We start from the raw sequence: 16,254 nt of genomic DNA on the forward strand, positions 1-16,254 counted from the left end.
TTAATATTTTATGTTGATTACATGTTAGAATTTGGGGTATATTGGTTTAATAGAATATTAAAATTTATTTAATTTTTTTTCCTTTTTAATGTTTCTATTAGAAAGTTTAAATTACGTTAAGTGGCTCACATTCTATTTTTATTAGTGCTGGGCTAGAGCTTTTCATGGTACATTGTATCAAAAGTTTTTTAGTAAAACAATAAGAACATTTAACAGGAGGAACTGCATAGAAACATGTAGTATAGGAGGATATCACTCCATTTTGTATCTTTAAAAAGTTTTTTTTCATGGCTTGTTTTCATTAGTAGGAAAGAGTTTGGATTATTTATTCTATTTGCTTGTTTATTCATTTAAGAAACAATGCTAGTATATATAAGATACTGAGACTCTTCATTTGTATTACTATGTATCCTTAAATACTTGATTAAATATAAAAACTGTTTAAAGTATATAGTGTGTATATAGTACTATGAAGTACTATAGAACAACCAACTAAATTGTTCATAAAGTACATATCTACTTAACCATTAATAAGTGAAACATCAATACTATAAAATCAATTTATATTTCAACCTAGTGGACATTTGCAGGATTACATCTTAGTTATATGCCTGTGTCTTCGCTTGTGCCTCTGTGGACTTGTGAAAGTTTAGATAGGCCATGGCCTTAATTAGCTACATAGCACTTTTTATGTGTGTGGTTTTTTTAAAAAAAATTTTATCATCTTAATTGACTATCTACATAGCCTTTTTTATTTATTTTATTCTATCATAAAAGAAATACTTTAAAAGATGATATGTTTTAGTAGACACTAAAGCCCTTTCCATGGATTTACTAAATAAATATGCATTTTAAGGGGTCAAGTGCTTTTAGCCCTAAAAACAGTTTTATTTTACTGTGTTATCACTAGAAACTCATTCTTTTCTGAGTATTAGAATCACCAGTTCCTTTTTGTTACTTTGAGAATAAAATGGAAAATAATGCAAACTGGAAGCTTTAATAGAATAATCTTTGGTTAAAATATTTGGTGAAAATGTCCTTTAACAAAGTTTGCCAATGTATTTTAAGTTAATTATATTATCAAATGTGGGTTTCTCTAGTTTTCTCTTTAATCTACCAAGTCCCAATGAAAATTTTATTCAAAAGATTGTTTTTGCTATATAAAGTCATGGAAAATAGAAATTAGAGAAATAAAAAATCAGAATAGCTATTGAATAAATAGTGAAAAAAAATTTCCATAGGAAATTGAGGATACTTTTTTCTTTTCCTACTGCCCTTTCATTTGTCCACCTTTTATTTTCTTTTTAAAATTTGCAATCTAGGGGATACAAGGGTAAAATTCAGTGGTAGAATTCTCGCCTGCCATGCGAGAGACCCGGGTTCAATTCCTGGCCTGTGTACTCCCCCCCCCCACAAAAAAAAACTAGTTCAACAAATGGTGCTGCAATAATGGGATACTCACATGGAAAAGGAATGAAATGTGACCCCTACCACCTAGTATTTTAAAAAAAATTGCAATCTAAATTCTATTTAAAATTGGTTGATCTCTTAACTTTGTGCTCTCTTTATTACATAATATTATAGGAAAGAGAAGAAAATGGAATTATCTTGGTTCCAGAGTAACTGAAAGAAAGGAATCTACAACAAAAGACAATGATGAGTAAGTTTGTTGTTTTGAAAATAATTCACACGTCTTATAAGAAAAGTTTGGTAATTTTTAAAGTGATAAGTGGGAAATCATTTCTTTATATAAATTAATAATGTATTCCTGAGTTAAGTAGTCTAAAGAAATAAAATACTTTGTGATGTGTCTTGTGGTGCTCATATCACAGTGACATATGATGTCTTAGTTGTTTTATTTATCGAGCCCAGTTCTCCTAGCCTCTGCATAAGAGACCAACCAAAACCAAAACTGAAGAAAACACCTTTTTCAGATTTACATGAATGGAGAAGTAACATGTAGTCTAGGAGCACTTTATCTACCTAATAAAGAGTTGGTTCAAGGTAGAGCTAGGAGCACAGTGAAGTCAGAAGAGTAAGGGACCTAAAGGAACCTGAAGGACTCACCTGCCCAACAACCAACCTTTTTTTTTTTTTTTGCAAGTAGGTAAGAAATTTATCAAGTTCACATGCAGAGAAAAGAGCATGCAGGCACTCTCACAAGTAAAGAAAAATGGAGGGCAAGAGGCAGTAGGCAGTAGGCAGTGTGGGTCCATTTGCTTTTATCGATGAGTTTTACTTCCCCTTCCTTGTCTGGGGCTCTTTCTTCTACCCTCCCCTTTCCCCAGGGAGGTACCTGGTGGTAGATAGTGCATTTGGGTGGTTTCATTCAACCAACCATTCTTAAATTGACCTACCAATTGTAGCTTTGAATGAAGACATTATCTGCTGAAAGCTACTCCATATCTGTCTGGGAAAGAATATTTGTATCTATCCTCTAAGGCCAGAGGATTGAGTTAAGCAGAATAAAGTGTTGAATTTTGAAAGTAGTACATATATTCAGCTAATTTACCATTTTAGCTGTATCTTCTCTGCATCAAATAACTATGATAAACTGAAGGGTGAAAATAAAGAAAATGAAGTTTCTACCCATTGGGAGCTCATAGTTTTGTCTTAAGTTATATACCTTCCCCAACTTAGAAACGGTTCTGCTTCAAATTCTGTTTTAAGTATTTATGTGGAACTCAGAATATATTTTTCCATACAAATAGTGTTATAGTTTGTGCTTATGACTCCAAGTCAGTCCATAAGTCTATTTCATAATGTAGCTGAACTACAGTATTAATCAGTAGTAGTCTAGGGTAAAATATAGGAAATTGAATACCATTTAGAATATAATGGGGACAAAAGGAAGAGTTTCTCATAGAAGTTGTTTGGCATCTACTGCATCATTGTTTGTCCACTGTCTGCATTTTGTAGCTGTTTTCCCTTTCTTTGCTTCTGCCAGCTGTAAGTATTTTCATGCTGCTTGTTCCAGTCTTCCCTATCCCATGAATATTTTTTGCTGTAAATTATTACCCCTTTCACCCCCTAATCAGAGGTCCCATTTCTTTGACATCACTGATCTCAGCTAGGTATTAGGAGGGAAACTTTCTTTTTTGCTTAACTTGTTTATTTTAAAAACGACATGTATAAAATAAAAACTCAAACTGTACAAAAGGATATAAATGAAGAACAAGTAGCAAATAACAATTTATAAATCAATCTTGTATTTGAAAGAAGATGCCTGCTAAGTGATTTTCTGATACAGTTATATAAAGTGTAATAAACTTAGAAGTAAAAGTAAACAATGAAAGGAAAAATGTTTTTGGACAACAGTGATAACATTTAAGCAACCCACCTTAACCTGTTGCTTTGCCTTTGAATCTGTTCCACTTAAACCCATAACTTTTCAGTTTCTTTCTACTTCTGAACTGTCAATTTGCTTAAAACTCTAGATTTTTTAGCATTAGCTTCTATGGCAATGAGCGAGGAGGAACAAAAAATCTTTGTTATGGGTCACTTAGGAATTTGCCTTTATTTAACTTTTCTCAATCTTTGTTTCTAAAGAGCCCTGTCATTTATGTACATGTTATATTCCATGCCTTGGTGTTAGAATTAGTGAATTTAAGTGCAAGCCAAGATATTTTACAGTATATAAAGATAATACATTTCTGATTATTTTTCTACTCATTATAAAATTACTCAGTCCTAATCTATAAAGCCATTTCAGCAACTTCAGTAATGGGTTCTTTATTTATTCTATTCATTTAGACTTATTTCATTTATAATACCTTTCTAAAGATTTGGATTTTTTAATCCCAAAATAAATTGAACATTTCATATTTGCAAATCATTTTTATATGATCATAATATTTTATGTTTTGTTTGGACAATATTCCTGTTTCATTTTTTTCCCCATGTGAAATATCACATAGCAAAGAAGACATCAAAAAAAAAAAAAGTCAAGGCACTTGCTCAAGACTGTTTGGTGGGACTTTAGTACCTTGGTGAAGTCCCTGTAGATTTGGTGTTTGGTTCTGGCTACTGAGGTTTAGAAAATTCACTTTGATGAACTCACCATGAGATGGTGAAGCATAGAGGATTAACCAATGTAGACCAGTCTAAGGAGAAACAAAGGTATAAATGACAATGCCATTTTATTTTGAGATATTTATTGATAGCATATCTGATATCAATCATTTTCTCAGGGTACTCTGTTCTGAAATCTCAGATAAAATGAAGTTCTATAAGGATATGTATAACCTAAGAGTTTCAATTAAGAGAGTGAGATGTTTTAAAGAATATTTTTATTAAGCTGGCTTGGCTGTATAAAAAGAAAAAATAGCACAATCACTTAGCTATCAAAATGGGGAAAACTGTATCTGGACTTCATACCATATGCAAAAATCAATTTAAGAGCAAAACTTTTTTAGAGGAAAATATAGGACCACTTTTCATGACCTCAAAGTAGGCAAAGCAGCAAGTATAAAAGAAAAAATTGATAAATTGAACTATTTTCAAACTAGAACTTTTCATAAAGTGGACTTTTTTAAAGTGTAAAAATCCAGCCCACAGAATGTGAGAAGAAATTTGCGAGACAGCCCAGCAGAAAAATGGGCAAAAGACTTGAAGCAGACACTTCACAAGACAGTATATTCTTATAACCAATAAACATATGAAAAGATGCTCAGTTGGAAATGTGATCAGGGAAATGCAAAATGAAAAATCCTGGGCTGTGGCCGTGAGAGGGGCTCAGAGGTGGCGGGTCCCAGCACTGCAGTACCATGGTGGACCAGCTTCATTTAGAAAATATAGACAAGTTCTTTATGGACCAGAACAAGATTGTAACATATGAATGGCTAAGCTATACAATAGGGATTGATGTTAACAGGCCAAACAGATGCTGTATAATTATGTTGATGTGAAAGAAAATTCAGAAGCCCAACTGCACATCACCTATTTGGTGTCTGGCAGTCTCATTTAGAATAGGTATTCCTGTCACAAGGTTGAAGTAGTGAGAGAAGATAAATTGAAAGCAGTAAAGTTCAAGCTAACTGTGACTGCCAGCATCTATGTGTACAGCATCCAGAAAGCCATGCTAAAGGACGGTGGGCCTTTGATCAGTACTGACTATGACATCCTTCAAAGCAACTTGCAGAACTGCAAGTTTAGTGCCCATACAATGTGCAGCTGCAGTCCCTAGAGCTCCTATGAATTCTCCTCTTCTGAAAAGTTTGAACAATCAAATCATCAAGTATCAAGTGAGACACAAGTCATTAATGGGTTGGCCACCAGTGGCCATGGCCCACCTGCCTCCAAATCAGGAATTATGGAAATGTTTGCCTCCAAAACTGTTTCTAAAACCCAAGACACTAACAAGGAAACCAAAAACAGAGGCTAAAGAGGTCACATGCACTTCAGGAGGCATCAAGGCACCAGGGAAAGGGAAAGCAGCCGTAAATAAACTTAAAGTGAATTTGGATTCAGAACAATAAGTAAAAGAAGGAAAAATAGTGGAGCTACCTCCAGCTTCTGTCACTGAACCAAAGCTGGCAGCTCCTCCAGGCCTGAAGAAATCCAGCAGAAAAGCAGAGCCTGTTAAAATGCAGCAGAAGGATAGGTGGCAAGATGGCGGCTTAGCGAGGTGTGGGACTTAGTTCGTCCTCCAGAACAGCTACTAAATCACCAGGAACAGTACAGAATAACTGCTGGGGCCAAGTCAGTGACCGGACCACACAGCGTACCCCAGTCTGGACCAGCTGGACCGGCTGTGTGCACCCCCAGAACCGTAAGTTCCCAAAGCCGCGGCAGCCGGCACCCCTCCCCCTCGGGCTGGTTCCCAGAGGAGAAAGGAAAGAGACTTTACCAGTAGCAGGGGCTGAACACAACTAAGCTTCAAGTGTGAAATTAATTCACAAATTCTGACTACTAAAAATAGGCCCCCAGCTCAGGTGAACCTGGTCAAACTGGAGGATGCTGATTTTTGCCCCAGCGCCGATGGGGCAGGGCTGATGGAAACAAAACAAGACAAAACAGAGGTTTCTGTGGCTGTGTTTCTACAAAGGCTTGACTGCCTTTGGATACAGTGGCAAGGCTTCTCAGGCTACAATTGCCCCAGACATAGGCAGAAACAACCTTGTTTGAGAGCTTTTCTGGATCCTGTGCCTTCCCCAGGGGAGGGGTGAGGCCCAGCTCAGGTGGAATTGTGCTCCCTCAAGGAATTCAGACCCAGGGCTTGGAAATTTGAAGCCATTAAAGCCAGCCTACAACGTCTCCTCTATCTCCACCATGCACCCAGCAGGGAGAGTCTGCCCAAGTTAAAGGTACTACATCATCTTATGCTGGTGGAACCTGCAGGCAGATAAGTGCCACATACTGGGCAGGATAAGAAAAACAGAGTCCAGAGACTTCACAGGAAAGTCTTTCAACCTGCTAGGTCTCACCCTCAGGGAAAACTGATGCAGGTGACTCTTTCCTACTGACAGGAGGCCAGCTTGGTCTGGGAAAATCTGGCTGGGGTCTGTAATACCTAAGTAGACCCTCCTAAGGGTTGGGGGGGAAAGGCAGCAAACAGGCAGGGCAAGAAACAAGAAAACAGGAACTGAAAAATTCTGATCTGTTTAACAAAACCTAAGCTAGTAGTCCAGAATAAACTGAACTGAATGTCAGAGAACAGACAACAAATTCATCCAGCAAGAAAATTCTAGGTAAAAGAAGTGAAAACATCTCCAGAATAAACTAATTCAGGTAATTAAATGCCTAGACGCCAGCAAAAAATAACAGTCACACTAGTAAAATTGAAGATGTGGCTCAGTCAAAGGACCAAACCAACAATTCAGATGAGATACAGGAGTTGAAACAATTAATTCAGACTGTTAAACAGACATGGAAAACCTCATCAAAAATCAAATCAGTGAATTGAGGGAGGATATAAAGAAGGCAAGGAATGAGCAAAAAGAAGAAATCAAAAGTCTGATAAATCACAGAACTTATGGGAATGAAAGGCACAGTAGAAGAGATGAAAAAAACATTGGAAACCTAAAATGTTAGATTTCAAGAGGCAGAAGATAGGATTAGTGAACTGAAGGACGGAACATCTGAAATCCGACAAGAAACAGAAACTATAGGGGAAAAAATGGAAAAATATGAGCAGGGACTCAGGGAATTGAATGACAATATGAAGTGCATGAATATACTTACCGTGGGTGAGAAGAGAAGGGAAAAGGAGGAGAAAAACTAGTGGAGGAAACTATCACTGAAAATTTCCCAAATCTTATGAAAGACTTAAAATTACAGATCCAAGAAGTGCAGCGTACTCCAAAGAGAATAGAACCAAATAGACGTACTCCAAGACACTTACTAATCAGAATGTCAGAGGTCAAAGAGAAAGAATCTTGAAAGAGCAAGGGAAAAGCAATCCATCACATACAAGGGGAGCCCGATGAGACTGCGCGTAGATTTCTAAGCAGAAACCATGGAGACAAGAAGACAGTAGGATGATATATTTTAATTACTAAAAGAGAAAAACTGACAACCAAGAATTCTATATCCAGCAAAATTGTCCTTCAAAAATAAGGGAGAAATTAAAACATTTTCAGACAAAAAATCACTGAGAGAATTTGTGACCAAGAGACCAGCTCTGTAAGAAATACTAAAGGGAGCACTAGAGGCAGATATGAAAAGACAGGAGAGAGAGGTGTGGAGAAGAGTGTAGAAATGAAGAATATCAGTAAAGGTAAAAAGAAGAAAAATTTGATGTGACATATAAAATCCAAAAGGCAAAATGGTAGAAGAAAGTACTACCCATACAGTAATAACACTAAATGTTAATGGATTAAACTCCCCAATCAAAAGACAGACTGGCAGAATGGATTAAAAAACAGGACCCATGTATATGCTGTCTACAGGAAACACATCTTAGACCCAAGGATAAACACAGGTTGAAAGTGAAAGGTTGGGAAAAGATATTTCATGCAAATAACAATCAGGAAAGAGCAGAAGTAGCTATACTAATATCCAACAAATTAGACTTCAAGTGTAAAATAGTTAAAAGAGACAAAGAAGGACACTGTATTAATAAAAGGAACAATTCAACAATAAGACATAACAATCATAAACGTTTATGCACTGAGCCAGAACGCTCCAAAATACATGAGGCAAACACTGAAAAGAGAAATAGACACATCTACCAGAATAGTTGGAGACTTTAATTCCACACTCTCATCAATGGACAGAACATCTAGGCAGAGGATCAATAAAGAAACAGAGAATTTGAATAATACAATACAATAAATGAGCTAGACTTAACAGACATTTATGGAACATTACACCCCACAACCACAGGATACATCCTTTTCTCAAGTGTTCATGGATCATTCTCAAGGATAAACCATATGCTGGGTCACAAAGCAACTCTCAATAAATTTTAAAAGATTGAAATCATACAAAACACTTTCTCATATCATAAAGAAATGAAGTTGGAAATCAATAATAGGCAGAGTGCCAAAAAATTCACAATATGTGGAGGCTAAACAACACATTCTTACCAACAACCAGTGGGTCAAGGAAGAAATTACAAGAGAAATCAGTAAATATTTCAAGGCAAATGAAAATGAAAACACAACATATCAAAACTTAGGGGATGCAGTAAAGGCAGTGCTAAGAGGGAAATTTATTGCCCTAAATGCCTATCAAAAAAGAAGAAAGGGCAAAAATCGAGGAATTTACTGTCCGCTTGGAAGAAGTAGAGAAAGAACAGCAAACTAATCCCAAAACAAGTAAAAGGAAAGAAATAATGAAAATTAGAGCAGAAATAAATGAAATTGAGAACATGAGAACAATTGAGAAAATCAGCAAAACCAGAAGTTGGTTCTATGAAAAAGTCAATAAGATTGATGGACCCTTAGCAAGATTGACAAAAGGAAGAGAGAGGATGCAAATAAATAAGATCAGAAATGGAAGAGGAGACATAACCACTAATCCCACAGAAATAAAGGAGGTAATGATAGAATACTATGAACAACTTTATGCTAATAAATACGATAATGTAGATGAAATGGGCAACTTTCTAGAAAGAAATGAAAACCAACATTGACTCAAGAAGAAATAGACAACCTCAACAAACCAATCACAAGTAAAGAAATTAAATCAGTCATTGAGAAGCCCCCCAAAAAGAAAAGTCCAGGAGCAGATGGCTTCACATGTGAATTCTACCAAACATTCCAGAAAGAATTAGTACCAATCCTGCTGAAAATCTTCAAAAAAATTGAAGAAGAGGGAAAGGTACCTAACTCATTCTGCGAAGCCAATATCACCCTCATACCAAAGCCAGACAAAGAAATTACCAAAAAAGAAAACTACTGACAATCTCTCTAATGAATATAGATGTAAAAATCCTCAACAAAATTCTAGCAAATCGAATCCAGCAACACATTAAAAGAATTATACACCATGACCAACTAGGATTCATCCCAGGTATGCAAGGATGGTTCAACATAAGAAAATCAATTAATGTAATACACCATATCAACAAATCAAAGCAGAAAAATCACATGATCATCTCGATTGATGCAGAGAAGGCATTTGACAAAATTCAACATTCTTTCCTGTTGAAAACACTTCAAAGGATAAGCATAGAAGGGAACTTCCTCAACATGATAAAGGGAATATATGAAAAACCCACAACTAACATCATCCTCAATGGGGAAAAATTGAAAACTTTCCCCCTAAGATCAGGAACAAGACAGGGATGTCCACTATCACCACTGTTATTCAACATTGTGTTGGAAGTTCTAGCCAGAGCAATTAGACAAGAAAAAGAAATACAAGGCATCAAAATTGGAAAAGAAGTAAAACTCTCACTGTTTGCAGATGATATGATACTATATATCGAAGACCCCAAGAAATCCACAGCAAAACTACTAGAGCTAATAAATGAGTACAGCAAAGTGGCAGGTTACAAAATCAACAATAAAACATCTGTAGTGTTTCTGTACACTAGTAATGAACAATCTGAGGGGGATATCAAGGAAAAAATTCCATTTACAGTTGCAACCAAAAGAATAAAATGTTTAGGAATAAATTTAACTAAAGAGACAAAAGACCTATACAAAGAAAACTACAAGAAATTGTTAAAAGAAATCACAGAAGACCTAAATAGATGAAAGGGCATACTGTGTTCATGGATTGGAAGACTAAATATAGTTAAGATGTCAGTTCTACCTAAATTGATTTACAGATTCAACGCAATACCAATCAAAATCCCAAAAACTTACTTTTCAGAAATAGAAAAACCAATCACCAAATTTATCTGGAGGGGCAGGGTGCCCTGAATAGCTAAAAGTATCCTGAGAAAAAAAAAATGAAGTTAGAGGTCTCATGCTACCTGACTAAAACAAGGTGTATTATGAAGCTACAGTGGTCAAAACAGCATGGTACTAACATCAAGGAATCTAATAAAGTGTTCAGATATAGACCCTCTCATCTTAGGGCAATTGATCTTTGATAAGGTAAGTCAAGCCAACACACTTGGGACAGAACAGTCTCTTCAATAAATGGTGCCTAGAGAACTGGATATCCATATGCAAAAGAATGAAAGAAGGTACTTATCTCACACCCTATACAAAAATGAACTCAAAATGGATCAAAGACCCAAACGTTAGATCAAAGACTATAAAACTGTTAGAAGAAAATGTAGGGAAATATCTTATAAATCTTATACTAGGAGGTGGTTTCCTAGATCTTACACCCAAAGCAAGAGCATTGAAGAAATAAATAAATAAATGGGAACTCCTCAAACTTAAACACTTTTGCGCATCAAAGAACTTCGTCAAGAAAGTAAAAAGACAGCCTACCCTTTGGGAGACAGTGTTTGGAAATGGTATGTCAGATAAAGGTCTAGTATCCAGAATTTATAGAGATTGTTCAGCTCAACAACAAAAAGACGAACAATCCAACTACAAAATGGGCAAAAGACTTAAACAGACACTTCTCTGAAGAGGAAATACAAATGGCCAAAAGGCACATGAAAAGATGCTCAACTTCCCTGGCTATTAGAGAAATGCAAATCAAAAGGTTTGCGATATCATCTCACACCCACCAGAATGGCCATTATCAATAAAACAGAAAACGACAAGTGCTGGAGAGGATGTGGAGAAAGAGGCACATTTATCCATTGTTGGTGGGAATGTCAAATGGTACAACCACTGTGGAAGGCAGTTTGGCAGTTCCTCAAAAAGCTAAATACAGAATTGCCGTATGATCTGGCAATACCATTGTTAGGTATCTACTCAGAGAACATGAGGGCAAGGACACAGATGGACATTTGCACACCAGTGTTTATAGCAGCATTATTTACAGTTGCAAAGTGATGGAAACAGCCAAAATGTCCATCAGCAGACAAGTGGCTAAACAAATTGTGGTGTATACATACAATTGAATATTATGCAGCTGTAAGACAGAATAAAGTTATGAAGTATGTAACAATATGGATGGACCTTAAGGACATTATGCTGAATGAGATTGGCCAGAAACAAAAGGACAAATAGTGTATGGTCTCACTGATATGAATTGACATTAGTGAATAAACTTGGAGAATTTTATTGGTAACAGAGACCATCAAGAGATAGAAATAGGGTAAGATATGGATAATTGAAGCTGAAGGGATACAGACTGTGCAACAGGCCTGACTGTAAAAACTCAGAAATTGAGAGCACAATACCACCTAACTGTAATACAATTATGTTAAAACACTGAATGAAGCCAATGTGAGAATGATAGGAGGAGGCGTTGAGCACAAATGAAATCAGAAAGAAAGATAGATGATAAAGACTGAGATGGTATAATCTAGGAATGCCTAGAGTGTATAATGATAGTGACTAAATGTACAAATTAAAAAAATGTTTTTGCATGAGGAAGAACAAAGGAATGTCATTACTGATTAATATTTTAAAAGTTTAACTTATGTGTTAGACTATAGCAAAAAAGTGTTTATTTGGTACAAAAATTTATATTTTAACTAGTGTATTTCCTAATATAACTTATGTAGACAGCTTAATTGAGCACCATAGGTACATGGAACCTGAGTAAGGCATGAGAATTTGTTGGTTTGCCCAGAGTGATGCCCTGATAAATTCCAGAGTGATTTGAACGGTGAACAAAAAAGTATTTGCAAAGTCCCCTTCAGGAAATGGTGAGAAAGGGGGAAAATTCAGCTTCCCCAAGTTGAATTCTTGATATTCTCACAAGTAGTGCGGACAACAAAAGCTAAAGGCTGAGCCCCCAATCTTGGTGTTTGTTCATGTGAAACTTAACCCCTCAAAGGATAGGTCAAGCCTACTTAAAATTAGGCCTAAGAGTCACCCCCAAGAGAACCTCTTTTGTTGCTCAGATGTGGCCTCTTTCTCTCCAGCTAACATAACAAGCAAACTCACCGCCCTCCCCGTCTACATGGGACGTGACTCTCAGGGGTGTGGACCTTCGTGGTAACGTGGAACAGAAATCCAAGAATGAGCTGAACTCAGCAACAAGGGATTGAGAAAATCCCTAGAATGAGCTGAGACTAAGCATCAAGGGATTGAGAAAACCTTCTCAACCAAAAAGGGGAAGAGTGAAATTAGACAAAGTGTCAATGGCTGAGAGATTCCAAACAGAGTGGAGAGGTTATCCTGGAGGTTATTCTTATGCATTAAATAGGTATCACCTTGTAAGTCAAGATGTAATGGAGAGGCTGAAGGGAACTGCCTGAAAATGTAGAGCTGTGTTCCAGTAGCCATGTTTCTTCAAGATGATTTTATAATGATATAGCTTTCATAGTGTGACTGTGTGATTGTCAAAAACTTATGTCTGATGCTCCTTTTATCTACCTTATCAACAGACAAGTAAAACATATGGAATAAAAATAAATAATAGGGGGAACAAATGTTAAAATAAATTTGTATTGAAATGCTAGTGATCAATGAAAGGGAGAGGTAAGCGGTATGGCATGTATGAATTTTCTTCTGTAGTCTTTTTATTTCTTTTTCTGAATTGATGCAAATGTTCTAAGAAATGATCATGATGATGAATATGCAACTGTGTGATGATATTGTGAATTACTGATTATATATGTAGAACAGAATGATCAAAAGTTAAGAATGTTGCGTTTGTTTGGGGTTGTATAATGCAGCAGAAGCAAAAAAGGGTGAGGGTGGGGAGAGCAAGTGGAGTTACCTGATGATGAGGCAAATGAAACTGAAAACATGAAGAAGAGAAGAATTAAGCTTTTGATTCCTACAGCGGTGAAGATGAAGTCATACCAGACTCTTCTTGGGACTTATGGACCTGAGTCACCCTTGCCACCTCTTCTTGTTTTTCCATCTCCTAAACCTATGCCAAAGACTGCGCTAGAGCCTTCTTTCATCAAGAACTCAAGTGGAGGAAACAAAACAAAAGCATGTGCTGAAATCTAAAATCTTTGTGGCTGAGGAAGGCTGCATAGTGACTCCAAATCTACAAGAATGGATCCTACACAGATAGTGAAGAGGAGTTTAAGATGAAGACGTCCTCAGTACACAGACTACTTGCCATGACTGTGAAAAAAGAACCCAAAGAGGAAAGAAGGGGCCCCAAGAAGGGGACTGCTGCTCTGGGCATAGCCAACAGACAAGTATCCATTACTGGCTTTTTCCAGAGGAAATAAACTGCCATTTCTGTTATGTCAGAGACTTAGAAGGTTTAAGGGAAAAGACCAAGAGGTAGAGACTCCTCATTTACTGTGTAAGTTCATCTAGCTCCTCCCCTCACCTATATCAAAAGACTGTTCTTCCATCCATGTGAGGTTTTGCTGCTTCTGGGTTTTAACCAAAAGGAAATCACCTGAAAGCAAAAGGCACACGGATATTTAAAAAGCTGTTACCTTCTAATGACATTTTCTTTAAGCACAGTGGTTTTTCCATTTCTGCAAAGATGCTGTTGGAATTTTAATTGGTTTTGGTTTTAATCTGTAAATCAACTTGGGTAGAATTGACATCTTAATTGTATTTAGCCTTCTGATCCATGAACACAGTATGTTGTGCCATATATTTAGGTCTGTCTTGATTTATTTTAGCAATGTCTTGTAGTTTTCTGAATATAGGACCTTCACATCCTTAATTAAATTTATTCCTAAATATTTTATTCTTTTAGTTGCTATTGTAAATGGATTTCTTTTCTTTCATTTCCTCCTCATATTGCACCTTACTACTATATAGAAACACTACTGATTTTTTGCATGTTGATCTTGTATCTTGCCACTCTGCCAAACTCATTTATTAGCTGTAGTAGCTTTGTTGTTTATTTTGGGGGAACTCTAAATATAAGATCATGCTATCTAGGAACAGTGAAAGTTTTAATTCTTCTTTTCCATTTTGGATGCATTTTATTTCTTTTTCTTGCCTAATTCCTGCAGCTAGAACTTCCAGCACAATATTGAATAATAGTGGTGACAGGTGGGCATCCTTGTCTTGTTCCAGGTCTTTCACCATTGTGTATGATATTAACTGTGGGTTTTCTATTTATGTCCTTCCGTATAGAAGAAGATATCCTTCTATTCCTATCTTTTGAAGTGTTGTTATCAAGAAAGGATGCTGGATTTTGTCAGATGCCTTTTCTGTATTGATCAGGATGATCATGTGGTTTTTCCATTTTGATTTGTAATGTGGTATATTACATTAATTGATTTTCTTGTGTTGAACCACCCTTAATATCTGGGATAAAGTCCACTGATCATGATATATAATTCTTTTATTGTGCTGTTGGATTGTATTTGCTAATATTTTGTTGAGGATTTTTGCATCTATATTCATAATAAAAATTGGTCTCCAATTTTTTTTTCTTGTGGTATTTTTGTCTGGCTTTGATATTAGAGTGATGCTGGCTTCATAAAATGAGTTAGGTAGTGTTCCTTCCTTTTCAATTTTTTGGAAGACTTTGAGCATGCTTGGTATTAATTCTTCTTGGAATGGTAAGTAGAATTCATCTATAAAGCCATCTGGTCCTGGGCTTTTGTTTTGGGGGAGGTTTTTGTTGACCATTTCAATCTCTTTACATGTTGGTTTGTTGAGGTCTTGATTTCTTCTCAAGCTAGTGTAGGTTGGTCATGTGTTTCTAGGAAATTGCCCGTTTCATCAAGTTATCTAATTTGTTGGCAAATGGTTCTTCATAGTATCTTCTTATGATCTTTTTTATCTCTAGGGGATCAGTAGTAATGTCCCTTCTCTCATTTCTGATTTTATTTATTTGCTTCTTCACTCATTTTTTCTCTGTCCGTCTAGCTAAGTGTTTGTTAGTTTTATTGATCTTCGCAAAAAAAACAGTATCTGATTATGTTGATTCTCCCTGGTTTTTTTGATTATCAATTTCATTTATTTCTGCTCTAATCTTTGTAATTTCTTTCCTTCTGTTTGCTTTAGCATTAGTTGCTGTTCTGTTTCTAGTTCCTCTAGGTGTGCAGTTAGGTCTTTGATTTTATTTTGTTCTTCCTTTTTAAAGTAGGCATTTAGAGGCAAATAAATTCCTCTCAGCATTGCCTTTCCTGCATCTCATAAGTTTTGATATGTTGCGTTCTAATTTTATATTTGTCTTGAGATATTTACTGATGTCTCTTGTAATTTTTTCGACACACTTATTGTTTAAGAATATATTGTTTAACCTCCATAAATTTGTGAATTTTCAAGTCCTCCACCTGTTAATTGATTTCCAGCTTCATCCATTATGATCAGAGAAAGTGCTTTGTATAATTTCAATCTTTAAAAATTTCTTTTTTGCATGTGCAGGCACCAGAATTGAACCTGGGTCTCTGGCATGGCAGGCGAGAACACTGCCTGCTGAGTTACTGTGGCCCACCCCTTTTAAAGTCTTTTGAGAACCCTTTTGTGACCCAGCATGGTCAATCTGGAGAATGATGCATGACCAGTTGAGAAGACTGTATATCCTGCTGTTGTGGGATGCAGTGTTTTGTAAATGATTTTAGGTCGCGTTCATTTTTCATATTATTCATGTTCTGTATTTCTATTTTGAGCTTCTGTCTAGACGTTCTGTCTCTTGATGAAAATGATATGTTGAAGTCTCCAAGTATTATTGTAGAGATGTCTGTTCCTCCCTTCAGTATTGTCAGTATTTGCATGATGTTTTTTGGGGTATCCTGGTTAGGTGCATAAATATATGATTGACATTTCTTCTTGTTGGATTGCCCTTTTATGAAAATGTAGTGTCCTTCTTTACCTCTTCTAACAGTTTTGCGTTTAAGGCCTGTTT

At 36.1% G+C, this 16,254-nt stretch overlaps 1 protein-coding gene and 1 pseudogene across 7 annotated transcripts in view; both read left to right on the forward strand.

The window, feature by feature from the left end:
• Positions 1 to 16,254, forward strand: part of ITGB3BP (integrin subunit beta 3 binding protein) — a 106,186-nt gene that overhangs the window by 73,029 nt on the left and 16,903 nt on the right. For all 7 annotated transcript variants that reach the window (XR_013159441.1, XM_077120733.1, XM_077120738.1 and 4 more), the window contains one exon: positions 1,585 to 1,660. Coding sequence is in view for 6 of the 7 variants with exons in the window: in XM_077120733.1 (XP_076976848.1) it covers positions 1,585 to 1,660 (76 nt within the window). In the remaining variant the exon portion in view is untranslated. The remainder of the gene's footprint in view (positions 1 to 1,584; positions 1,661 to 16,254) is intronic.
• Positions 1,697 to 13,972, forward strand: LOC143650211 (DNA polymerase delta subunit 3-like; annotated as a pseudogene).

The sequence above is a fragment of the Tamandua tetradactyla genome, chromosome 11, assembly GCF_023851605.1.
Source record: "Tamandua tetradactyla isolate mTamTet1 chromosome 11, mTamTet1.pri, whole genome shotgun sequence".
In the NCBI taxonomy this organism is placed as follows: Eukaryota; Metazoa; Chordata; class Mammalia; order Pilosa; family Myrmecophagidae; genus Tamandua; species Tamandua tetradactyla.